This window comes from Halictus rubicundus, chromosome 7, assembly GCF_050948215.1.
Source record: "Halictus rubicundus isolate RS-2024b chromosome 7, iyHalRubi1_principal, whole genome shotgun sequence".
Lineage (NCBI taxonomy): Eukaryota > Metazoa > Arthropoda > Insecta > Hymenoptera > Halictidae > Halictus > Halictus rubicundus.
The window spans coordinates 13,136,742-13,162,581 of record NC_135155.1 but is presented as its reverse complement, the minus strand read 5'-3'; the positions used below and the strand labels follow the sequence as shown (position 1 = coordinate 13,162,581).

The following is a 25,840-nucleotide window of genomic DNA, read 5'->3' as shown; positions in this document are numbered from 1 at the left end:
ACCCTGTATAGATCAGTGCTGCCGGCACGTGTCGCGGCATTCGAAACACTCGACGTACAATGAATGAGAAGAAGGAGTATGATCGAGGGGAAGAAGTTAAACGACGGAGGACGTAATTGAATCTCACGGTGGCGGGCTGTTAGCGGCGGTGAGCGAGCATAATGAGCGACCGGATGTTTCGCGGACATGGGAACGGCTTTGGGGACGAAATAGAACGGAACTTGGCGAGCGCGAACGTCTGACGGGGGAATTACCGCAGGAACCGCCTCGTTTGAAAACAGAGACCGGGCCCGGAGTCACGGGAAGGGACAATTTATCGCGTGCAATTACCCCGGCCTACGAAATCAGGCCAGCCACCACCGTTCTCTTACGTAAGGAGAATGATCCAGCGTTAGCCAGACGCCGACGAACAATACTACTCGCTTTGGCGCGAAAACTTTGTCGGAATGTAACTCGATCTCACAAACTGCGCGGGTGCGAACTCCGTGTCACTTTCGTCTCAATTGTTCTGCATTTCTTGCCGGTTTTAATTTGAAGTTGCAGGATTCAAAATACTGTTTGCAGAGACAGTTACGAGGGGGGCACAAATCTGTGTGGGTGAAGGTCGTCTCAAGTTCATATCTTCCGGGATCCCGCGGACAGTAATGTTTTTTTATTCACATTCCGATAGAGCGTTTCAAGACTAGTATTATGAAGGTCATTCAAGGTCGCGTATGGGAAAAAAATATATCGTTCATGTTGACATAATTCTAGTTCACAAGAGAAAAGGATCTCTATGTTATATGTGTATAAAATTTAGTAGTTGTTTGAAGAAAATTCCATAGTAAAATTGAATAGTGTGCTGTCAAAATATTTGACTGTAGATTCACTTGCGTAAGAAAGAACTCCTCCATATTGGAGATTCGTCTTGGCCCATGGACAAAGGGAATATCCTTCTTCCTTTGAATCGCGGTCGCGTGAACAAAAAACTTCCATTGTGTGCAGGGGGAGGGTTTGTTCGAAGGAAGAATATTAACTGGACAGAGAAAGAGATAGATAGAGATAGATAGATAGAGAGAGAGAGAGAGAGAGAGAGAGAGAGAGAGAGAGAGAGAAGCCCAGGGCGGGTACACATCGAGGGAAAAGCTGGTCGCGTTGAAGATGCATTTGAAAAACTCAATTTCCCGTATTGTCGCGAGAAATTGCGTTAGCTGCCCCACTCCGGGAAACAGTGTCTCTACTGACGGATAAAAAGAGTCCTACTTTTTTTGATCTTGGAACAATTTCCTTGCGTTATTTCAATTTTCCCCAATCTTCCATGACAATAATTGCCTGGGGACTTTTGGCCTGCAACACAACTGAATAAAATGATCAATAAAAATATCGTTTAAACTATCCGTTTTTCTGTGTAAGAGGGTCAACAATTTCTTACAGGGAACGATGAACTACATCGATCGTTGTATTAAAAAATACATGGTTCCATTGAAAAAATTGGAAGTGACCTCCATATGCCCTCTACTCCACCACCTACAAGAAACCATTAACATGGACTCACGTCATGTGCTCGAAACATTTCTCGATATTGTTAATAATCTCCGAGATATTCGAGTGATTCACCTGAAATGAGACACCCTGTATTTCACAGTGAAGACTGCTTTCTTCCAACCGTACTGCTGATTTATCGTTTCTGACGCAAGTAGTGAAATTATGGTTTCGAGAATTTATTCGGTTTATTTATTTGATTCGGTTTAAAGCGAGGAAACAGTCGCGTAAGTCAATTTTATTTCGCGCAGAAAGAGAGAGAGAGAGAGAGAGAGAAAGAGTCTCTGGTCGCCACCGTGACATTCCTATTTTCCGTAAATATCGTCGAAAGGAAATTGTCCGCGCCGCCAGGGACCAGATGCATTCGAGCGGAATGCGTTTAATACCGGAACCAGCCGCTGCATCGAACGATTGTCACCATCTCGGCCGCTTTGCCTCGAAAGGAATGCGTGGCGACGCGTTATGACCGTCAAACGATTCGCTTCGCGGCCAATTCCATTGTTTTTGTGTCTTCGACTAGACGCATTCTCTCTGACTGTTTGCACGTGTGCGTGTGTGTGTGTGTGCTGCTGCTCTCTTTCACTGGTCGACGATCTTTCCTTGCCAACGAATTTCGACGGATTTTATCCGATACTCTCTTTTCATCCCTTATATATCAGTGCATATTGTATATTGTCTTTTTTTTTATGTTATGTACGAAGGTGATGAAGAAGGTGATTCCTGAGGTCATTTGAAATAACTTTTTCCTTTGCGAAAATGTTCTGCGCGGCTTTGTTAAGGAGTTATTAACGAAAAACGCCGACCAATCAGAGCGCCGCTACGACGGACGGATTGCGGCTCGGCCAATGCCAACGCCAGCGTTCGCTGTAGCGACGCTCTGATTGGTCCGCGTCTTTAATGAATAACTCCTTAACGAAGCCGCGTAGAACATTTTCGCAAAGGGAAAAGTTATTTTAAATGATCTCGGGAATCACCTCTTTCAAGAAAAAAATAGATATTGAAAGTATTGCGTAATATGTTCATTCTACATTGTACAAGATACGCGCTGTACGTTGTGTACGCAATATATTGTACGTTGTATACATCGCATACGTACAAGGTACAAATTGTTCATTATATACACAACATCCGCGTGCCTCTCAATTAACAGGAACAGTCGAGCAATTTAAACAGGCTCGATCACGTTCGCAGAATAGTTTGCTAGTGAAACCAAGATCCACTGAAATAGCTCGTAGTATCCCTCCATTTTGCGATCCTCCGTAGCCGACAATCGATAATGATGAACGCAGGAATGTAGATCCATCCCTCGATTCAGCTCTCCTCGCGGTTGATCAGCCATCATTGTTCCCGGCGCGGAATTTTGAAAATTGAATTTGGGTTTGTTGCGCGCGCGGATTCGCCATTGATTGCAGAACTCGCCGCGTGACGGTGCATCCGGGAACGTGCACTTGCAAAATGGAAATTTATTTTTCCGATGCACCGCGACACACATGTTCCAACGCGCTTTTACCAGTTCCTCTGTGAATTTTAAAGAGACATTGTCCAATGATTGCGGTGTCCCGATTAATGCATTTCATGCACTCTAAAATGCATAATAAGAACAATCGATTGTGGAAGGTACCGAATTTTTTTAGAGGTTTTGAACGAGTCTTTTTTGTATAACTTTAGGCATTTAGCTGAAATAATTTGTCAATTACTGGTTGTAAATTAATGCAAATTTAAAACCTTTCGGAAGCGACCGGCATTTTATCGTCACCGACACGTGATCAAATGACCTTTTCTTTTCTACTAATATCATGCAATTTTTATTCAGTATACACCCCACTAATTAATATTTCATGACAAACATTGAAATGTTCTATAAACGCCACTTTTAACCCGAATGCAATGGAGTTATTGCAAATTGAATGGTAGCATGCTCACTTTCGAATTTCTAATATTTTGCTACCGAGGTTTAAAAAATTGTAAACAATATTTGTTTCTTGAAAAACAATAGGTACAACAAGTTCTGTATGTTTGGAGAAGATCAATGACTATGCCAGCGAATTCTGTGCAGTTCTATGTGCAACGTGTCGGGCGCAGCGGTCGCTTCTCCGACAGATGCACCGACGGATGCACCGCCGAATGCGCCGCTAGTTAACTATAAATAATGGCGCGATTGGCGCGAAGTGCGAGCAGGAAATTCTTGCAGTGAAAGTGCCGCGATTGCATCGTTTTTCCGAGAACCGAAGATCGCAGTCGCGGGGATGCAGCGTCGTGCCATTTCGCTGCAGCTCTCTGTCGCGGAACTGCATCTCGAACGGGTGTTCAATGGAATACGATGCAGTTGCGTTCGCTGGCTAACTGCTCGGCACGAGCGTCTCTGCTAATGGAACGCGATTATAATTAGCATGTAACCTGCGCTTGTGTTTCTTGATCGGGCCCGATAAACGATTGTTTGCTGGATCGAGCAGTTGCATTGTTACGGAATGCAACGACGATTGGGAGCTAATGGCTTTATCGGGAACAATTTAGAAATTCTCATAACAATTTATAGTGTGTACACTTCTTGCATAAATCGAGAGTATGACACTCGGACTGTTCAAATAAAAATTGTTACAAGTAATAATACGATATAACAATATAATAGAAACAATTTAATAATATAATATAATGCACCAATACAATAATAAAACAATATAATAATATAATATAACCATGCAATACAATAATTTAATACCATGATACAATGTTATAATGCAATGCAGTAGTTCAATCAATAATACAGTACAGTAAAACAATATAATAAGGCAACGTGAAAATGCAATACAATAATACAATGTAATATGTAGGTGATGAAACGAACAAATAAATAAATTGTAGTAATAATTAGAAAATGGGATTTTTCTCGCACTTTTAATTTGATGGAACTGTTAATTGACCAAGTAATGTTGAGAAATCTCGTAGTAGATCTAGAAAGGGAAGGTTAAACGAAAAATCTTGCAAATTTCCTGCCAGCACAGCGATTAAATTATTAATTCCATTGTGGATACGATTAGATCGAGCATTTCCGCGCATTTGTTTCGCGCGAGATGGAATAATGGCGGACGATTTGCGCGTGGAAACGCGCTCGTTGTTTCGGAAATGCGTCTAAACGAATCCGGCGTATTGAATTCAATGGTAATTATAGTTCATTTCCGTGCGCCGAGAGAGAACTTCATTGTCGCTGGATATTGAAAATCAATACGCCAAAATTAGACCGGAAAAATTCAACTCGTGTACCGTTGGAACGCTTCAATTGTAATATTAAGGTCCGCGGCACTGCGAATACAATCTAAATTATTCGAAATGTGTACTGCACCTACTATACGTTTGTTTTAACTGTTTGAATTTTGGGCGAAGGTACATATTTTAGGTCGACTGAACATTATCTTTTATCGCGAGCTATCGAACCTGTATGAGCGTTGTTTAATTAGTGAAAAGACAAAGAATATTTTTTGATTTTACAATTGTAGTGTCTTGATAGCAACATTTCTGGTAACATCAGTAATTTCATAATTTTATCAATTTTCCTACACTGGAAATTTTTCTGTTTTCACAATTTTCCTATATTAGTAATTTTACTGCATTAAAAATTTTCACAATTTTTATAGTTTGGCAATATTCCTACACTAACAATTTCGCAACATTGACAATTTTCCTATTATCTTAAATCGACCAAAACACCACTACCTTGCCAATCACCAAAACTACCCGTCACAATTTCTTTTTTTTTAACGAACGACTCCACCAAATTACTCAAGAAACACATTCTCAATATCCAAAAGAATCAACCAAAAATCGGCTTTATATATTCTATTATAATGCCAGGTCTCATTACATTTAATCACAAACCAAAAAACCTGAATAAAATACCGCAAGGTTCGTCCACAACAGCCATCGCGGGTCGTTTATGCGCCGCAGCAAGTTCTCTCGGCTCTGAAACATTTCGTACTAAAAATTCACACTGGCGTGTGCTAGGCGATAAATTTTTGAGAAGGTGGTTGGAACGTCGGGTTTTTATCGAGTGAAATATTTGGTCCGCAGCTTCCGGATCCGGGTCGGTGATAGGAAGGGACCCGCTTCCACCGAGAGCGGTCAGCACGTCGCAGCTGGCGCAGAAGACACAGACACAGGGTCAGATGCAGATGCAAGTGCAGACACAGTTGCAGACGCCCCCGCAGCTGCCGCCGCCGCCGGTGACCGTGTCCACGTTGCCGCTGTCTAGGGGCAGCGCCTCCCATAGACAACCCCTTCCGCTGCACCAGTCCACCCCTCAGTCGGTCAGACAGTCTGACAACGATATAGCTGTCAGCTCGCAGATCCTCAGAGCGGCGAGCATCGGGGACATTGGCACCAGCTCGCCATCTATGTGAGTTGCACTTTTTTTTTCATACGGGTTGTTCACCCTATAATATTGGAGTACACCCCAGTTTCTTTTCACACGATCTTTTCTTTATTCTGAAAACGCGGAACACGTTCCCATTATTTTCACTATTTCTAGGTCCAAATCTTCTTTTACACGATTTTGAAATAACACCAAACAAAAAAGTTTAAACAGCGATGAGAATCGGAAATTTTATGTGCAAATACTTTTTCGGATCCACTATTTTAGAACTTATACAGTTAAATTTTCATTGCATTTTTGTACGGTGTTTTGAGGAATATATGATAACGATGGGTTGGTTTTAAAAATTGCAGGTTGAACAGCAGCGAAGGAAAGGACCTGAGGTTAACGTCTCCGGGCGGCCATTCCACTCAACGACTGATCAGCCCGGCTGGACCCTTGAGGGTTGTTTCTTTGAGCGACCATCGAGTCTCCAGCCCCAGCGACAGCGACATAAGAGTTCATAGTCCGAGTATGTACACAGTTTCTTCCTCGTCCTCTATGTCTTCTTTCTCTTTTTCTTCTTCTTCTTCTTCTTCTTCTTCTTTTCCTTGTACAACGTTCTCTCTTCTCCATTCTAATCTTAGATACTATTGATGCAAGCACTAGAAGATGGGGTCGACAATTTTCTCTTGAACCGAATTAAATTGATATGGATAAACATCAAACATGGATTAATTGAATGAATATGGATACACGTGTGAATTAACTAAATTGATATGGATAGATAGATGAGTCATTTTCACGGGCCAAATTAGCTAATCACTTTTTAAGTTATTTTAAATTTTACTATCAAACCGCTTTAACGGTCAATTTGACCGCACGAGATGATATGGTATTTACTCTTCTAAACCTAAACAATCAGTACAAAAAAAAGGCTATTTACTTAGAAATTTGTTTCTAAGGTTAAAAAAAAATTAAAATTAGGTTCAGTGTTAAATAAAACGCGAAGTGGTATTCGGAGGGATATATGAAAAAGAATTCGGAGTTGAAGGGATTGAAACATCCGATAAAACTTTTTTGACCATATGATTTCGACGTCTGGTATAATGGCGCAGTGTGGTGGCCCGCATAATTGAAAAACGGGTCAGCGAACCAATCGGCAAACGAGCCGAGTGAATGAGCCTCGGATCCGAAGATTTGATAGCCGGTTCTCTCCCGACGCTTTTGAAAAGGACGCGCGGGTTCAACGGCGGAAGTTCGCCGTGCTGTTCCGGTTAATTATTCAAATAACCGCCGGGGGTGGAGGGAGGGGGGGGAGTGGCATAAAGCGGCACGAGGAATAATAGAAATCCCGCGTGTATTCAGCCCGCGCCGACGAACCTAACTTCGTCCCCGATGGCCCCGCAGTCTTTGCTAAATAGTAGTCGCTCGCGACGGGAATTAGAGTTGCGCATCCACCCTGCCAACTATACCAACTTTCTTCTCTCTGGAAGAGGAAGTAGTTAGCCACACTTGTGTCCGATACAACATCCTCCTTTCCTAAACTTCCTTCGAGAAATGTTGGGCTGCAACATACAAACAATCTCAGCAAGATTTGAAGATCATTGATATTTGTTTTAAGTGACACCATATATTTTTTCTGAGATATTCTTGTAGAGCACGAAAAGACGAATCCAACGAGTACAATGACCCTATACTTGCGATCATTCGGTCTCGAGATATTTGTGTCTGAAAGGTAAATTTTGTATTTTTTCAGACACAAATATCTCGAAATCAAATGATCGTATTGGTATGGTCCTGCCAGTCGTTGGATTCGTCTGTTTATGATCTACAAGAATATTGAAAAAAATATACAAGCTGTTGTTTAAAAAAAAATGAAATATCGTTAATAAACGTCCTCGAGAAAAAATCTTTTCCACTCCAACGTGTATAGCTTGTGTATCGATATTCAACTAATTCTAATTGTGTGATATTTGACCTGCTTCTCTTTCTGCGCTCTTCTTATTATTTGTGTTGTTGTTGTTTGTTCCAGTCGAAAGGAAAATGGTGAGCCCGATCGGCCGCGAGGTGGACCGAGGCGGGGGCTCGGTGTCCCGTCAGAATCATCGTGAAAATCATCGCGCATGGGAGTGCAACGATCTGCTGCACAAAAGGGTGAGTGAAAGACACACGTTCCGCGCGACGGAAACCTTCGAGTTGATTGGCATGGCGAAGCATGGAAAGAGAAAGGAACCGAACGCAGCGACTCCGGCCTCACAGCTGATTAGCCGCTTCTATTACAATTTTTCAGTTCTCTTATTTTTTCTCGCACTATATCTAGTCCCCCACCCTCGCCTCACGCGACACACCCTCCCATGCTACATGTGCGTTTCACTGTCAGTTTTTCACATATTTTCACGCCATTGACACGTTGACTGCCTCAGTGATCATACAGGGTGTTTCATTTGTCTTGCACTGCTCAACGTCTCTATTATTTTTAATGATAACCAAAAATTGTCCCAATTCAATTCAAAACACTCCACATTGTTATACGTGACTTCTTGTGATTTGTGACCTTTTTCTTTCAAGGTCTCGGTCAGGTTTCGAGATCTCAAGGTCATCAACATTTTTTCGCTTAATAACACTGTTGTTTCACAGTGCTATCTCGTAGTGCACATCGAGACGATTCAACGAGTTGCGACACCATGACCTTAAAAATGACCTTGAACGAAAAAGATATTCTAAATTATTATCAAGTATGGCAATTTATAGTCGATTCTAAATTGCTACATTTTTGGTCCATCCATCGAAATCTTTAGAAAAATCGTAGGGACCAATTTTCATTAATTTTTAAACCAGCCTGTATATAAAGTCGATTGCATATTAACAGTTTGTATAATGTAACTATTTAATTTTTAAAATATAACCGTTCCAAATGTTCTAAAAGCTGTGTACAAGAGTAAAATTATTTAGTAATATAGTTGGGATAATTGTAGGATAACAATTGGGCAGTCAACGTGTTAACGTGACAAGCAATGAGCAACCAAGCAAAGCAAATCAAGGCGAAGCAAAGCAAAGCAAAGCAAAGCAAAGCAAATCAAAGCAAAGCAAGCAAGCACGTTCACCCGTACCGAGTTGTTCGAGAGTTTTGTTCAGCGAGTGTGCAGTAGTCCGCATTATCGTCCCAGCATGTAAATTCCATTAGCCCAATTAATTAGAATGTTGCCCGGGGGCTAACAACCTCCGTCGCACTATCCCCCGAACCTGCCTAACCAAATTAATCGCGTTTCTGCGGTCCGCGACAGGATTCGGCCAAGAACTAGACAGTCCGAGAGATTTTCTCTTCATTAACTCTTCTCGAACAACGATTTATTAACTAAGTACGGTAGTGTCTCGATATATGTAAAATATTCTATCGGAAGGTCTCTTGTTATATTTCCAGTAGAAACGATACACAAAAGAGACATCGAGTGAGACAATACTAATTTAATGATCATACTTTGTTATTGCAAGTGATTTTTTTATGATACTATTACCAATATATTCGCGATATTTTTCTGATTAAAATGAGCCCAAACATGATATGATTCGGTCCGTATTTGTTTGTTTAATCCAGGATATAGTAGGACCTCTATTATCCGAACCAACACTGTCCCACACGTTTAATGTTATTTGTTTACGTTTTGTAAAATGAACCAATATGACTGTTCATTTAGTATAGCCATTTTTAAGTACTAGTAAGTCCGCAGTTTATTTACGGTATTGCAATAAATACAATCATCGGTTTTTATAATCGAGGTTCCATTGAATCGTGTATTAAACAACAAAATATTGATCGAATAATATTGTGTTCGGACTCGTTTTAATCAGAAAAATGTCACGAATATGTTGGTGAAAGTTTCATAACAAAAATCAGTAGAATCAATAAAAATTTGTGTTATTGAATTCGTATGGTCTTTTACATGTATCGAGACATTACTGTTTTATGATATTTGTACTTGACTATTTTGAAATGCTATTTTATCCAACACTGAAACACTCGGTGTTTTAAATTAAACAATTCCAATTCCTATGTAAATAATACTATCATAGTCTGTTATATTTTTAGATTTTCACAAATACTATTTTACCCTGCATTGGAACATTCAGTGTTGTGAATTTAACATAAAATTCTAACTCTAACGAATAGAAATATAGGATTATAGTCTGTTCTATTTATTTTGAAGTTCTATTGTAGCTTGCACCGAAACATTTAGAATCACAAATTAAACATAACATTCTAATTCCAGTAAAAATAATGATTTTTACCTAGCATTGAAACATCAAGTGTTACCAATTAAACACATCGTTATTTTATAGAAACATAAAAATCTTATAATATACTATAATAATTAGACAGTGGATTTTATGCCTTTATAGACAAAAATGTAAAAACATTGAAAGAATTTAAAAATACTGTTCTAAAATTTTGAACCTATTAAACATATTAAGAAAGAAAACAAACTTCTATTTCACACCAGTTTGTTGCAATTCAGATAGAAAATGTTTATTTTGCATAAAGATCCGCTGTCTAGTAATGATATTACGGCTTGTTTTTTTCGGAAGAACATACCTAAAATTGTAATAGCTGTCTGCTCCACTGGCATTACTTCAGCAATACGCCGATTATGCGACTGGACAGAGGCATACCCCTGAAAGCCATTGAAATCAGGTTGCAGACTATGTCGGCCCGCAAAGAGCGAACCTATTCGATTCAATCGCGTTTCGTTTGAAGCCGAGTGCCCGGTTGTGTTTGATTAATGAGAACCGGGAGACGGCTCGTTGCAGAAATTCATTAGCATAAACGGGGGTCACGGAGAGACAGATATATGTGACCGTGTCGAGGACGCTCTTAGAAATCCTATCAGTTGAAATTATTTAATATTCCTGGCCCGGCGAACGGGCCGATTCTAATTTCGTTTGGTCTCGGGACAATCGACTATAGTTTTCAACAAATTCACCCAATGCTATGGACAGTGTTACGGTGAAATTGTTGGAAAGGCTAAAGAGAATTTTGTTTTATTTTAAATTGCGGTGCGTTCTTGCAGAAAATCGAGATTTCAGTATTCGAATATTATTTACTTAGAAATTATTTAGAGCCTAAATAGAACCGCCTTCTAGTTCCCATGCAACACCGCATTCTTCTGAAACATAGGTCATCGGTTCGGATAATCGAGGTCCCACTAAATCGTGGATTAAAAACACAAACACGGACCGAACCATACCGTGTGGGGTATCGTTTTACTCGGAAAAACGTGACGGATATTTCAGTAAAAGTTCCCCTCCGAAATAATTAAAATCCTCGAACAAGTCTCAACATTCAACATGATAAATGTCACGACTCGCAATCGAATTGAGTACCTGACAGCGGTCGGAACCGTAATTTCCATGAACACCCGCAGTCTGGTAACACTCTGTAGTCGAGGGCCGAGGGTACAAGCCGATCCGGACAGGGGACCGAATGGTCTCTCTATCTGGAGTCTGCAGGACACGGTTCCGGCGAGAAAGTAACGACACAAGTGTCGTCCTCCCGTTGTCGTTGTTCGCAACGTGTGCGGAGAACGGTCCAAAAGCTGGATCCTCCGCGAGCGGAGGAGCAAGAGGAGCCTGCGGAGAGAACAGGACCTAGCAGAGACGGAGACAAAGTTCGGGAGAGTGGGAGAGAGAGAGAGAGAGAGGGAGAGAGAGTGAGAGGTCCCTCTCCCTTGAGAGAGAAGTGCGGTGGAAGAGGGAGGAGAGGGAAAGAGGATTAAGAAAACCGTGGGCCAGGGTCGATCCTGCATACGGTCAGCAATGGTCAGCAAGGGCACCGTGCCAGGGAACTGCAGACGGTCCTTAAGCCTCCCTCACAATGGAGCTTTGTCCTCGAAACCGTCCTGCGACCGGAAGCGGACTTAGCTTTTTTATTTAACCCTTTGACTCGTACTTATGATGTTGAGCGGGACTTGTTACGAACACTTTTAAATTTCTATGACATAAACCATTATTTATAGTAATTTGCTTGCAGTATCATGTTCGGGAAGCTTTTCTCTTGCGTTTGAGACTAGGCAGAACCTTCTGGCGTTTTTAGTTTTTGCACAGTAGCTCGTTTTTGGGGAAATGGCCCCCTCGTGCGGGAAATCGAGTTCTTAGACTTTGGCGGCCATTTTTAACGATTTGCAACGACGTAATTTATTAATTAGGTACAGCATTGTATTCGGGAAACTCTCCCCTTTGGTTTAAGTGTAAATGGAACCATCTGACGTTTCCAGTTTCTGTGCAGTACCCAATTTTATGGGAAGTGGTCTACTTGGAAATTGAACCGATTCTGTAGAAATACGAGATTTTTATTTCCAACAGCGATTTGTAACATGTCAGAGTCGCGTAATCTCATTATTGCGCACATCATTACATTTGGGAGACTCTCCTTTATCATTCGGACCTAGGTGGTATCATGTGACGCTTCTAATTTTTATACAACAACCCGTTTGTTGGAAAATGACCCTTTTGTGCGGGAAATCGAGTTTTTAAACTTTGACAGCTGTTTGTACCTATTCGAAGTGACATAATCTATTAATTGTATATATCATTCCCTTCATACTCAATAACGGAGTATTTAAATGATGATTTTATCACACTCCGAGTCAAAACCGACCCGGGGATCACATTCTGCGAATGAATAAATCAGTTTAGCTGACGAATCGCATTCTACGATCAAATAAATCACTTTAACCATAACCCGGAGCGTTATCAATCCGCATAGCAGTATCGCATGCATCCAAAAAGCTGTCGATCTCCATAATCCCCATTTAAATTAATGAAACCGCGCTATCAATCACCGGAGAGCGATCGTTCCATCAACCGGAAGTTCCTTTATCCGTAGCACTTTGAAACTCCCAATTAATTCGGATATACATAGAGAAGGCGATCCCTGCGTATTTCAATTATGGATTCGTCAGACCCCGCTCGGAAAAACCGTTATATCGCTTGATTAAACAGTCTGGGAACTTCTTTTGTCCGGCTGTTTGCGTCGAGAAACCAGGGAACGGACGCTGTTTGACTTAGAGCTCCTGAGAGAGGAGCTCTGGAGCCTCGGAGGATCGCAGATATTTCTCAGACCGCGCTCCTTTTCTTACCCGAACAGCCATTCATGAACCGTCTTAAAAAGCTGATTTCAAAATAGAAAATTTAACGATAATTTCCACGGAAATTATCCTCGGAAATCATTCTGCGAAGCAATTGAATTCAATTTTTGCTAGGAAAGCTCGAATATGTCACTGGGATCGATTTCGACGCCATTTTGTAGTTCTATCTTGTCCAAGGACAAAATTGTGGTGTCTCGCGAGAATGTTAACACTAGAACTACCGAGCAATAAATGCGACTGACGTGTATTGCTTTGTAACAGTGAGAAGACTGTGCCCATTCAGACTTCATACAACTTTTATTGTAATATGTGCTTCAATGAAGAGGTTCATGAAAAAATTTCCGATGAAAACATTTTGACAATTTCAGTAATTGTAAAAGAAAAAATTAGGTACCAGTCATTTCGACTGGTCCGGTGGTTCTAGTGTTAAATTGTCTCGCTGCAGGAAGAAGTTAGTCCCGATTTTCCATTTTACGGTATTTTCATGGTCGCCAATTCGGTACTCGATGCATTGGGATGGACCCTACACCACCGGAGAAAAGGGTACAGTGTTGGAGAACTTTTCAAGAGAAGCCCGTGAAAACGTACTCGTTATTCAGAATGGGGGATCGTTTCGCGTGGACAACCGTGGTGGAAGACGATCTTCTGGAGTCCTTAAAAGCCCGCGGCGTGTCCCGAGGACCTTAAAGCACTAGGGACACTCGAAACCCACGATCTTGATAGTCTCGAAGGGTTCGGAAAGTCGAGGAGAGCTCTCCAGTTTGGGAAGAATCGAAAATCTCGGTCGTCCTAAAACGTTTCGTGGACCGCGACCGTACATGTGTAATGGCGGATCGAGTCTTGGCGCCGCCATTCGCACCGGGTTATGGCTTCTCGAGGAATGATCGTGGATATCTTCGGAAAGATAGCCGGAAAATCAGAACGACAAGACTGCGAGTCGAAATGTCGATTTTTTTCTGGAGAACATCCTTCAGTCTATTTATTATAGAAATGTCGGATCCATGTAATTTCTGTAAAATCTAGAATTTCCATTTAACACTAAAGACGAATTTTTGCACGATCTGTTTCCGTAGTTGGTTCGATGAATGTTAATCAAAAACAGTGCGAAGCTCTATATTGAACTATTTATTGAAGATTATCGTGAGCTATGAACGCACAAAGGTATGCAGCGTATCCATGACGAACGCGGTAGCGATTCAAGGATTCCGTTTCACGCGTACCCAATGATCGAATCTCCCGCGATCTCTTTGATCCTTGACATTAATTGCATCTGTCAACATTGATAATCCCTCGATAATGGAACAGAGGATGAAACAATGAAATATTCGAGCGCGTTCCGAGCCAACGATATTTTATAGACTATCAGTTGTGTCAGTACCAGTCAGGACAAACCACCATCTCGCAAATGGCTCAACCGAACAATCAGAAAAACAAATACGGAGGAAAACGTCAGTTACAAACGCAGCCTTAATTTCCAACAAGAAGCTAGGGCCGAACATGAAGTTTGCGGCGTCATAGCAATCAAAACAAACGATCGCCTCGCGAATGGCTCGCGACCAGAAAATCTACAACGGAGAGTGAAACGATAAAAGAAAATGAAGAAACGATTGGGAATCAGATGCGAGGCCGGGTTTGTCAGTTACAAAGGCAGCCTTACGCTCGGCCGGAGATCTCAGGCAGAGCAAAACGAAGAAAACGACGTCCTCGGCAAGCCGAGCAAGGAACCACGGTGCATGCCGGGTACTGTAGGAGTTGGTGAACAGAACAGGCTCGGCATCACGCCAGTCCACCAAAGTCTTCGTTCCACCTTCGCTCGGCAACGCGTCTCTTCTGGTTTGCTCTACCGTTCCGATTGTGTGCGTGTTTCTTGTTCGGTGGTTCGTGCAAACAGTCGCGATGATATGAGACACTGTACTCTGCCGGTTTCTTCGGAAAGGACTCTGTTCTGTCGACCTTGAGGAGAGAGTACGCTCTCTTGAGAAATACCTGAAGAAGGATATTTTGACTAGTCTTCGCAACGATGGAGCCTGGACGAACCACTTGAACAGGGTCTCGAGGAACGTTCGGTGTTTTGTTTGACGCTCTGCGGCAGCGTCCGCTTTGGATACGCCTTGGATCGATGTGCACGCGGTACGTGATCATGCCTTATAGTTTGGACGATCCTGGAAACGTCCGGATTTATTTGCCACTATTTTCGTTTTCGATGTCTGCAAGAGACAATTAAAGTGATAGCCCCTGTACACTGAATTCTTATTACTAGACTGCAGATATTATGCGTTTATAGTAGAAATGCGTATTCAAGAATGTGTAGAAAAGAATTTAAGAACTGCAATGTATTTGTCAGAGGTTATCCAAAATTATTGGAGAAGGAAAGAAATTTCTGATCAGCTCCTGTTTATTGTTATCGAGACGGACTATTTTTATTTCGCTCAGTCTACTTATTACTTCTTTTTGGACTGTTTGACTGTCTGCTAATTGTAAATATATATCAAGTAATACTGTTTGCGAATCTGTGACGTAAAGTAACGATGTTCAGTGTTGAATTCTCTTTGCAAATATTTGGAATGGAGATCTTGATTTTTTTTTTTTTTTTTGGAATTCACCCGAATTTTTGGTTCACTGCATAAAAGTTCATCTATATTGGAGCTGCGACGAATGGTCAAAACGATGAGAGCGAAACCCAGCGAAACGTCAAACATTTTTCTGGATGTATAAAGCAAGAAACTCGTACTAAACTTTTACCCACAGCAACCAAATCAAATCGTGTTTGCTCCCGGACAATAGCGTCTTTCTACTATCTGATACGCACGCCCCCAAAACGAGAATCCTACGAACAGAAAGAACAATGGGAACACTAATCTCGCAGCGAGCAACGACCTTTGATCTGTCTTCCAACCAAAAACCTAAAGACTATTTCTAATCACGAATGCAGCTGCATCAGCTCTTTGATCATAGCGCACGGGATAATGAGCGCTATGTCTGAGGAATTCGAATTAAAACGTGCAAAAGTTTATGCCTACAAATAGAGTGGCTAAAGGCAAAATCAGGATACAAAATATAACGTACATTTGCAATGACATAAACTTTTGCGTACGATATTGCAAATAAAACAGTTTACGGATCAAGTATTGTTAGATTTTCGGACATTTTCGTTCTTATCCGAGTGCAAAAATTCTGAAGATATTCTAACATAACTCAATAATCGATGCACATATTATACAATTTTTTCAAATTTTTTCGATGAAAATCTTCGGCGCGAAAATTCGAAGATCAGGAACATGGAAAAAATTTGAAAAAATGAAGTTTTCTCATAGAAGTTCAAAAGCGACGACCGTTATATTTTCATAGTGATCACGTATTGCCACAACTATAGTCCTTGAATTTTTACAGATTTTTTGGTAAGGTGCATCGTACTTAAAAAAATTGAAATAAATTTTTCCAACGTGGAAACTTGGCTGTTACGAAGTCTTGTGTTTGCTTTGTTATTATAATGAGTGCTACATTCTTATCGTGTATAGTAACTGCCGTGGTTCCGTCTCACAGCCGCAGAAACGTCGTCGGTAGCGTCGGTGCCGTAGGTTTGCTGAGTTTATTGTTTGTTTGCGTGACGATTGCGCAGCGTTCGTTTCGCCCGTCGAGTGAGAATTGTTTACGGATCACCGTAAACCGATAACATTGCGTTCCTTTTCATCTTTTCCATGCCAGTCGAGTCGAAGCGTTTCAAATTGCGCGGGTCCGTTGCGCGCGCAGCAGTTTCAACGGGCTGCCGCGAAATTCGAATTTCCCGCGGCGAACTGAACTGTGGACGTTCACAGTGTTACAATTTACAGGGTGAGACAACAAAAACTGCCAGCTAAAGTTACAATAATTTCGATCTAACATTTTTTGACGTTGGTGTCAGCGATTTTGTCCAAAATCATTTTTTAATCGCCGTCCATTTGGCAAATTTAAACTCTGTTATACTGTACTATTGTTCTTGCATCTTTGCATTTTTATATTACATTTTAATGTATTCATTGACCTTCGATCCTCAAAATAAACATCGCTGAAAACGTTGTTGTAGATTTGTTTATTTTCAAGTTCTGCTCAAGGTCAACTATCGAAATCAACATGTTTAGTTTATAAAATTTGTTTATTGGGTAATACTTTAACCGAGTGAAATATAGAACAGTAAAAAATTAGAAACATCGATGAATATTGTAATGCTATTTTCAAAGTAACAAAATCATTAAGGGAAGAAATCAATTTTTGCAGGACATTTTTATTTTGCATAAAGACCCGCAGTGTGATGACTCTTAAGCGAAATCGAGAATTTTTAATATGTTGACCTTATGGTGACCTTAGACCTCGTAGATAAACAAGAAAATGACGTTATAGCTAGCTTCAGTGTGCTTTTGTTCATTTTCAAGATTCAAGGTCAATATACTTAGCTTGTTGAATTCGTCTAACATTGTTATAAACATTGAGCAGTACTTTGAACAGTAGCAGTAATAGCAGATGCACCGAAAAATGTAGAGAAATATTTTCATGAATGATATTAAATTATGGTTAATAATGTTCGAATATTTGGCTCACGCTGTAGACGTCGGTTCTCCTTCGAACGTGCTCGTGTCCCCTTTCATTCGCTTTCCGAAAACGCGTCACACAGCATGCTATTCGACGCGAACTCGATGCATCTCTTGACTACAATGACTACATTCCACGCGCTCGTAGTCTCCATTGTGGAATTAACATTCGCAGGGAGAATCACCGGTCACGAATCTCGAACATTATGTAGCACCTACGCTGCCTAACATCCACATTTTCACCATCGAGCCACGGAGGACTCTTATGGGGGCGAAACTTTTTTTTTTAAATAAATGCCGACAAAAATTCCAAGCACCAGAAACAAACGTTCATTCACTAATATCGCGATATACGTGAAAAATACTAGTCCAACAATGAAATATTTTTGTTATTAATTATTTCTGTCATCAAACGTGTACCAACGAATTCTTGGCATTTTTCTGATTAAAATGAGTACCAACATGACATAGTTCACAATCATTCTTGAGGACACTCATTTCACTGATTGTGAGTAGTTTGGATAATCGAGGTTCCATTAAATCGTGGATTACACCATCGCATATGCTCCGAGTCATATCATGTTGGGACTCGTTTTAATCAGAGAAATGTCGCACATACAATGGTAAAGGTTCTGTTAATCTAAAAAATTTTTTAATAGCTTTTCGGTCAGCATTCAGTACTACAGATTGCAAGATCAAACAGTAATATACAAATAAAAAAAAAACAATTATTATTAGACATCGTTATTATTAGACATAGTCGTAAAAAACAGCTTCGCCTCTGCAAGAGTCCTAAGGAAGGATCGAGCTGAAATAGCGCGTAGCGATAGATCGTTTTCAGAGGAATTTTCCAAATAGCATCGCTGGTGTGAGCAGTGCGAGTCTTTCGGCAACGAGTCACGGCCAGTGTCGCCAGACCGGGGAAATTGTGGGGAACACGGTTACCCCCTCTCTGTCGTTAGGGGATTGGTCACGTGACATCGTGACATGCGTCACGTACCGAGCTGTGGCGTAAACGTGGGGACGCTCGCCGTCAGGGATGGGGGAATGGCGTCGTAGAGGGGGTAAGGTAGAGTGGGACACAAGTCTTGATCCGGCGACACTGGTCTATGGGGGATCGCGAGGGGATTCGAGGATCCTAATCGAAAAGAGAGCGTCGCGCCCCAGTTCGCCTAGTTAACCATAGATTGCATGCATCTCGACAGAGCAACACGGGATCCCATCGAGCGGAGACATCGTCGAAGCTGTCCCAGCCAGGGGCCCAAGGTCTTGTTCGGGTGTCCGCTGGCGAACTACTCGGCAGGACCCACGAAGAGCTGGTCCTCCTGCTGATCCAGCTGCGGCGGCAGAACGCAACCATCTACAAAGCGATGGAGCACTGCCACGTGGAGATCGAGGCACAGGTCCGCCGACATTTTCAGTGATTTCGGTCTCCGGATCCAGGAGAGATCAAAGATCGTAGATTTGAGGCTTTCATGGCCTGGCATCGTGGAGTTTTCACTGTTGAGGAGCTTTCTGGTGGAAACTGTGGGCTTTTGGACTGGGTCTGCTGATGATCAGTAGACGGATTTTATGCATTTCTAAAAGGACACAGTTTACATTCGAAAGCCTCGATAGCAAAAGATTGTTGAGGATGCTGAAGTTTTTGAGATTGTTGAACTTCGTTGGTGACTCTTATTTTGGGGAAGAAGTGGATCTTCGTGGGTGGGGGGATTTTGTGATCGTTTTGCGAGCTTCGACGATTCTTATTAGTGGTCGTTTCGAAATTTATTGTAGAATCATTTTCAACTTGAAATATAGGATTAATTTGCAAATAGAACACGAGAATGTCCACCCTAAAAAGTAGTATTATTTGCAACTTGAGAAGTAGAATGAATTCCTAGGAAATAAAATCGATAATAAGAATTTGCAACTTAAAAGTGGCATTGTTGTACAATTTGGAACTCAGGATTTACAGCTATGGGAGAAGAGTATGAATTAGTAAGTTGACGTCGCTCGCAAAACTGTGAACAATACCAAACACAAGTCGGGAATAGTTCGGGGGAGTCCCAAGCGGAGGATCATCGTCGGTATCCGGCGACGTCCAATAAATTAACGTAGCCGGACGTCTTCGGACGTTGACGAATGGCAGCCGCGGAGGTTTCGCGAGATCGCGAGATCGCGAGAGGAACCGGTCCGAAGCGAACGCTATTAGAATAGTGACTTTCCTCGGGAGAAGAATTCCTGCCTCGCTTTGTTCTCGTACACGGTGTTCAAGCTTTTAGTGTGCCTTTCATGCGAGTAGTCTCGTGTCTGCGAGGTCAAACGCTGAGTGAATTGAAATTCTGATGACTGTGCTCCTTACAGAATAAAACTCCTCCTGCGGGCAATCCTGTCAGCGAAACTGGATAGTTTGCAACATCGACTCAGCTTTTGAACACTCCTGAGAGCCTTTCGACACTCATTAAAGGCCTCCGACGTCATCGATTGATCCAGGCAGGGCCGGGGAGCGCTCCGGGTTGCCTCCTGGGGCAAATTACGTCAGAGGAAAAAATAAATGTACAAGAAATCCCATTCAAAAGTGTTCCTTTATACATTAAGGCAAAGAAACAACTGAAATCACAATTACATATAGATTACTGTTCAAGAATTAGTGTTTGGGGCGTGTAGAACGTCTCAGTGGGCGTGGCCGCATTTCCCCGTTTGTGTAAAATCCTTAAGTGGGAGTGGCTTTATTGCCCTCTTTGTCTAGAATGCCCAAGCGGGCGTGGCTTTATAGCCCTCTTCGTGTAAAATGCTTGAAGGGGCGTGGCTTTATTGGCCTCATCGGTTTAAATGCTTAAACGTGGGAATTCTATTAGTCTTCTCGTGCAAAATTTCTGAATATACGTGACTACGCGTCTGCCACCGTCTAGAACGCTTCGAGTGGGCGTGGCATTGTGGACCTCTGTACGTAAACAGCCCCGGGTGGGCGTGGCTTCATAGCCCCCGACTTCAACGAAGCCACAACCCTGCCTGACAGCCTGTCCATGCCTGGATTAACCGATGATTCGTCGATTCACCTATCGACATCACGCTTGAACGTCCCATATTTCATCGAAAAGGCTTTCCACATTTTCCGATGAGTACATTCACCGATAAATAAATCGAGGGGGGTATGGGAGACATGGGGGGCACAGGATGGATCGCGCGAAGTGTTACAGCCATTTCCTCCGACGACTTTTCCCCCATGGCGAAACCTGCCGTTCACCTCGGCTGGTGAATGCAACGGCAGTCTACTGTCTGCTGGAAAAGTCGTCGTGTTTCCACGTGCACCTGTTTGTCAGCCACGTTTGTTAACCTGTTATTCGGCCAGACGAGTATAGCTAGTGCGACTGACTATAAGAGTCAGTCGATACGACGACCACTGGAAAGACTTATTAATACGACTATTTCGAGGTGCTTTGATCGTGTCCACATCACTTTCCAGTCACGGTGTGTATTCTGTGCATAGTCTGAGAATTATTATCTATTTATTGAGACGAAAGAAACAAGTTAAAAATACGCGTGACTTGAGAAAGAAATAATCTCGCGGTTGTGTAACGTTTAGTTTATTGGTTCGAGCATATTATTTTGAAAACGGTTTCTCGATATCACTGGCTTTAGTAATGTGTTCATCGTAGTGACGGGCACCGGTGTCCGTCACCCGAGGTTTGTGATAGTCGATGACAATTGTCAACTAGCAGCTTTCAGTTTGTTTGATTACCGTAAATCCTGCTGACGGTCACCGGTGACCGTCGCTCGAATTTGGCAACAGTCGACATCGATGTTGAATTAGGACTTGGTTAGCACAGTAGTTGGAAAAGCAAGTGACGGTCACCGGTGACCGTCGCTCGAATTTTATAAATTATATATAACATATAATTCAGTACTTAATACTGTAACTGGATTCAGTGTTACATAATACTATTATTTATGTGATTGCGTGAATTTGTTAAAATCAGAAGACATAACTCCATTTGAAAACATTTCGAAAATGGAAACGAAAATGCTCTCTACGGGCAGTGGCAGCTTTAGAATCGCCAGCGAATTTTTACTGTACTAACTGGTACCGAAACACACGTTCTTTATGACAGTAACAGGTTTAGAAACGTAAACGAATTTTCACGATACCACCTTTTTCAAAACCGTCGGTTCAATTACTTCGCAATTCCAATTCCGCAACCGATCGTAAATCCGCTCGTTTCATCTTCAACCGACAGGATATATATTTAAACATTTTCCTGGACGAGGCTCGACACGGTTAACAGGTTAACAACTGTGTCGCCTACTGCCAATCCGTTTTTATTCTTTTTTCATCGCACAGTCTTCTCGTTAACCGAGTGCCGAATAAAATGCACGGCAAATTGGAAGGAATCACGCCAATTTTCGCTGGTAACAATTTCGATCGTGCGATCCTTAATTATCCTGTGCTAATATTGTCGAATGAAACCCGACGCGTGCTACGATGATTGATGTTCCCCATTTGCTTGTTCGATCACTCCAACTATGTCGTCCTGTGAGAATGCTCGCTCGTACAGTCACCTTTCTGCACCTTCGACGTTGCACCTCGATGTTTATCACCAGACCGCGGATCTTTATGCATTTACCCTCAAACCTGCTAAATGCAAACAGGTAGTAGCATTATTATTTTATTACAGTTACAAGGAATGTTTCATTCGTTCTTTCGTTTAAAAAATTCTACAATTTTCGTAAATTCTTAAAATTCGTTCAGTAAAATCGGAATCGGGGAAAAATATTTTTTCAACGAGAAGAAGATGAGTTATTCTATGACAATCGAAATGAAGGGAAATATTCTTTTCACCGATGAAAGAAAATTGAAAAATTACTGCACACAAATCAAAATAAGGGAGATATGTGTATTCTTTTTACTAATACGAAAGAATTGACAAATTATTTTATACAAATCGAAATAAGGGTAAAAAATTTGGCAAATTAATTTATAAACAGCAGAATCGGAAGGAAAACTCCTTTTAACAAGAGAGAAATTCAGAAATTATTTTACAAAAATTAAGATCAGTGAGAATATCGATTTCCCAAGTAAAAGAAAAATTCCGTACATTATTTTAGGAAAATCGAAATAATTGGCACTTCTATCGCCAAGAAGAAAATGAAACTTTTAGATTCTGTGAATGTGCAGGCTTTTTTTTAATGTGGAGAAGTTTTCACACGGTGTAAATTGCAGAAGGATCCGCAGTCTGCGAACGACAGCAGAGTTTTTCGCAGAACTCTGTCAAATTCTTACACGCTGGAAAGTCGAAGTCGTTTCGAGCTTTCGTGGCGTGTTGGTAATTACCTTCGCCATTTTTCCGAACGTTATTCCGTCGGGGTACGAGTTCGGTCCCACGTATTCTCGTTGCATTTTCATGAAACGCGACGACGTGACCGGCTGCGACAAGACGGATCATGGAAACGGTGCACGATACTCTACCAACTCTCTTTCTCTCTCTCTCTCTCTCTCTCTCTCTCTCCCTCTCTCTCTCCCTCTCTCTTTCTCTCTCTCTCTCTCCCTCTCTCTCTTTCTCTGAACTTGTCGATCTTTTGTGACCCGCAGGCTAGATTGGCCGAGCTCGATACCCCCAGACGATTGGAGAATCTTCAGAAGCTGGAGGAACTGAAGAAGCACCTGATGGATCTCGAGAAGCAGGTGAGCAATTATGGTGGTTCGATTAGGTGAAAGCTCGACCTAGAGACTCTTGAGGGAACCTCCTGCTCTAGAGCGTTGTAATTACTGGAGCGTAAATTGTATGCATTTATGACAAAAATGAGCTAGCGAAATTTCAGATGTTAGGAAGATTAAAAGAATTTAAGGAATTATCTTCAACTTGTTAGACTCGTTAAAGAATTTATTACTTGTTCGGTGACAGGCCACCTTGAAAGACCGTCGCCGGAAGATCAACACGAAAGATCCAACTAGCAAAAGATAAATTTCCAGCGACGCGAAAATTCGTCTGGACGACGCGTTCCGTATCCTACGATTTAATTATTCCGTGTCGAACTTTCCCGCTCGCGTCGAGTTTTTCAAGCCGTGGTCCGGTTTAATTAAGAAACTTCGAAATAAGCCTCCCTTCTACACCCTTTTATATTCCTTCCTCCTTACCATGGTCTCCGACGCATGATAATGATCTCGAGTAAGACTGATCCCGGTATAGAACCACTTTGAAATCATCGTCGTTCCACAGCAATGCAAATTGCTTTTTGCCGTGACACGTATACCTGTGCGAAAAAGAAAATAATCGAATTCAAATTTTTGTAAAAATCTCAGACTATTTTAGCGAGTTGTAGAATATTTTGAAAGTACAAAGAATTAAGAAATTCGCTTTAAAAAATATTGTATATATTAATGGATTGTTTTGTAATTTCATCTTCCAAAAATGTGAAGAGGAATTTGCTGGCCCGGTAGAAACGCTTTCTACCAATAGATTATTAATGTTTATAATTAATGGATCCGTGTGATGTCCTTGGGTTCAAGTACGAGAAGGGCAAGCCGCTGGTGAACCTGGTCGACAACATGGTGAAGTTAGGCTCGCTGTACAATCGCAACACTGCCAACGGGACCAGCAGTGTCACGGGTTCACGACACGACCTGATGCACGACAATTCCAGGGACCATCGGCTGGAGTTCAACCAGAAGGTGCAGGAGCAACGTTTACTAGCTGAAGAACGTCGAGATTGGGACAGGCTGAGCCCTGATCACGGACAATTGCAGGTAACTCGTCGCTGGACTCGGAATTTTATGCATTTATGGCAAAACTCGGTTTAAAACGTTGACTGCCATGTCATCCATGTGTGGGTGACGGAATTATTTGGCCAGGTTTTAAAATGAATTTTTATGTTAATATATTCATCGTACTCAATATCATATATTTAATTTTTCTCAATTTTTATTTCACTAAATAACTTACTTTGATTATGGAATTATTGAGGTTTCTAGTTTGGCAGTCAAAGTGTTAAAGCATTGAACAGATTAAAATACTGTAACAGTATTAAAATATTATCTTCACTGTATTGTCCATCATGCATCAAAGAAAAGAATAAACATCACAGGCTCCATTCTCAACAAATTTTGCAAATTCACACACCTCTAAAAAGTGTTTCTCTGATTTCAATAAATCCTCCTGTGCAAATGGTTCAGTGAAAGCAGGTGGAAAGGTGGAGGAAAAATTTAAAAAAAAACAATAGAGGTAAAGGGGATGCGTTTCGTTACAGTGAGAAAAATGGTTCGACAGAGGGTGGCAGGAACTCGTTAGAAATGTATCAGGTATTATGCCGGAGTGTATGGCTTCGGTACTCTCGCGAAATAAATAGCCGCTGTCGGACGGAACGCGGACGTCCCGATTCGCTCGAATTACATCAGTGGAAGACGTCGCAATAAATACGAATTACGCGTCACGGAATCCCCTGGTAACGGTGGATAATGCCCACGCGAAGAGATCGCAGGTGGGAGGGGCCGACGGATAACGCGACATTGTTGCCCGTTGTGTTGAAGGAATGCGGGGAATATTGTGAACGGGAACGCGTAACGTTACAAAACGTTACGCTGGGAACACGGACACTACGCACACGCGCGCTTTCCTCAGACGAGAACCGCGTTCCCACGTGCGACACGCGCCTTTGATACGCCCTTCTGCTTTAGGCACAGTTCTTTCTCAATATACGCGACAAATTCCGCACCGAAATGCTAATTATAACCACCACAGCCCCCGCTCTTCGATCTCTTTCCGATGTGCTCAACCGTGGAAGAGATAGAAAAAATATTGGAACTCTTTCGTTTTTACGAATTTTTATACAAGAATTTTACCATGACATTTGTGACATTTTTCCGATTGAAATGAGTCCCAACACGACACAATTCGGAGCATATTTGTTCGCTTAATTCACGATTTAGTGGAATCTCTACTATCCGAACCGGTGACATCCGAAAATTGAATCTCGAATTAATCGAGCAATTGTGATCCAAATTCCGTCGTGTTCGGACTCGTTTTAATCGGAAGAATGTCAGGAGTGTGTTGCTAATAGTAACTGAAGAATCATTCGCTATTGACGAATGATAAATATATTAATACATACAAAGATTGGAGGCTATGCACAGCTAGATAGACCCAGATATGGGTTCGAGGAGCGTAAAAACAAAACATTAATAAATACCGTTCACGAGTCAGGACCGAATTTGTAATATTTTCACGGGATGTTTCGAATAACAGTTACCCAATAGCGCACAGTTCAGTGTGGTTGTTTACCGTCGA

At 41.7% G+C, this 25,840-nt stretch overlaps 1 protein-coding gene across 12 annotated transcripts in view; it reads left to right on the top strand.

Annotated features, from left to right (window-relative positions):
• Positions 1-25,840, top strand: part of LOC143355641 (endochitinase) — a 260,630-nt gene that overhangs the window by 210,601 nt on the left and 24,189 nt on the right. For 11 of the 12 annotated variants that reach the window (XR_013082534.1, XM_076790670.1, XM_076790665.1 and 8 more), the window contains 6 exons: positions 5,587-5,911; positions 6,241-6,398; positions 7,902-8,023; positions 18,782-18,979; positions 23,149-23,241; positions 24,067-24,303. Coding sequence is in view for 11 of the 12 variants with exons in the window: in XM_076790670.1 (XP_076646785.1) it covers positions 5,587-5,911; positions 6,241-6,398; positions 7,902-8,023; positions 18,782-18,979; positions 23,149-23,241; positions 24,067-24,303 (1,133 nt within the window). In the remaining variant the exon portion in view is untranslated. The remainder of the gene's footprint in view (positions 1-5,586; positions 5,912-6,240; positions 6,399-7,901; positions 8,024-18,781; positions 18,980-23,148; positions 23,242-24,066; positions 24,304-25,840) is intronic. The other variant, XM_076790661.1, reaches the window with a different exon arrangement.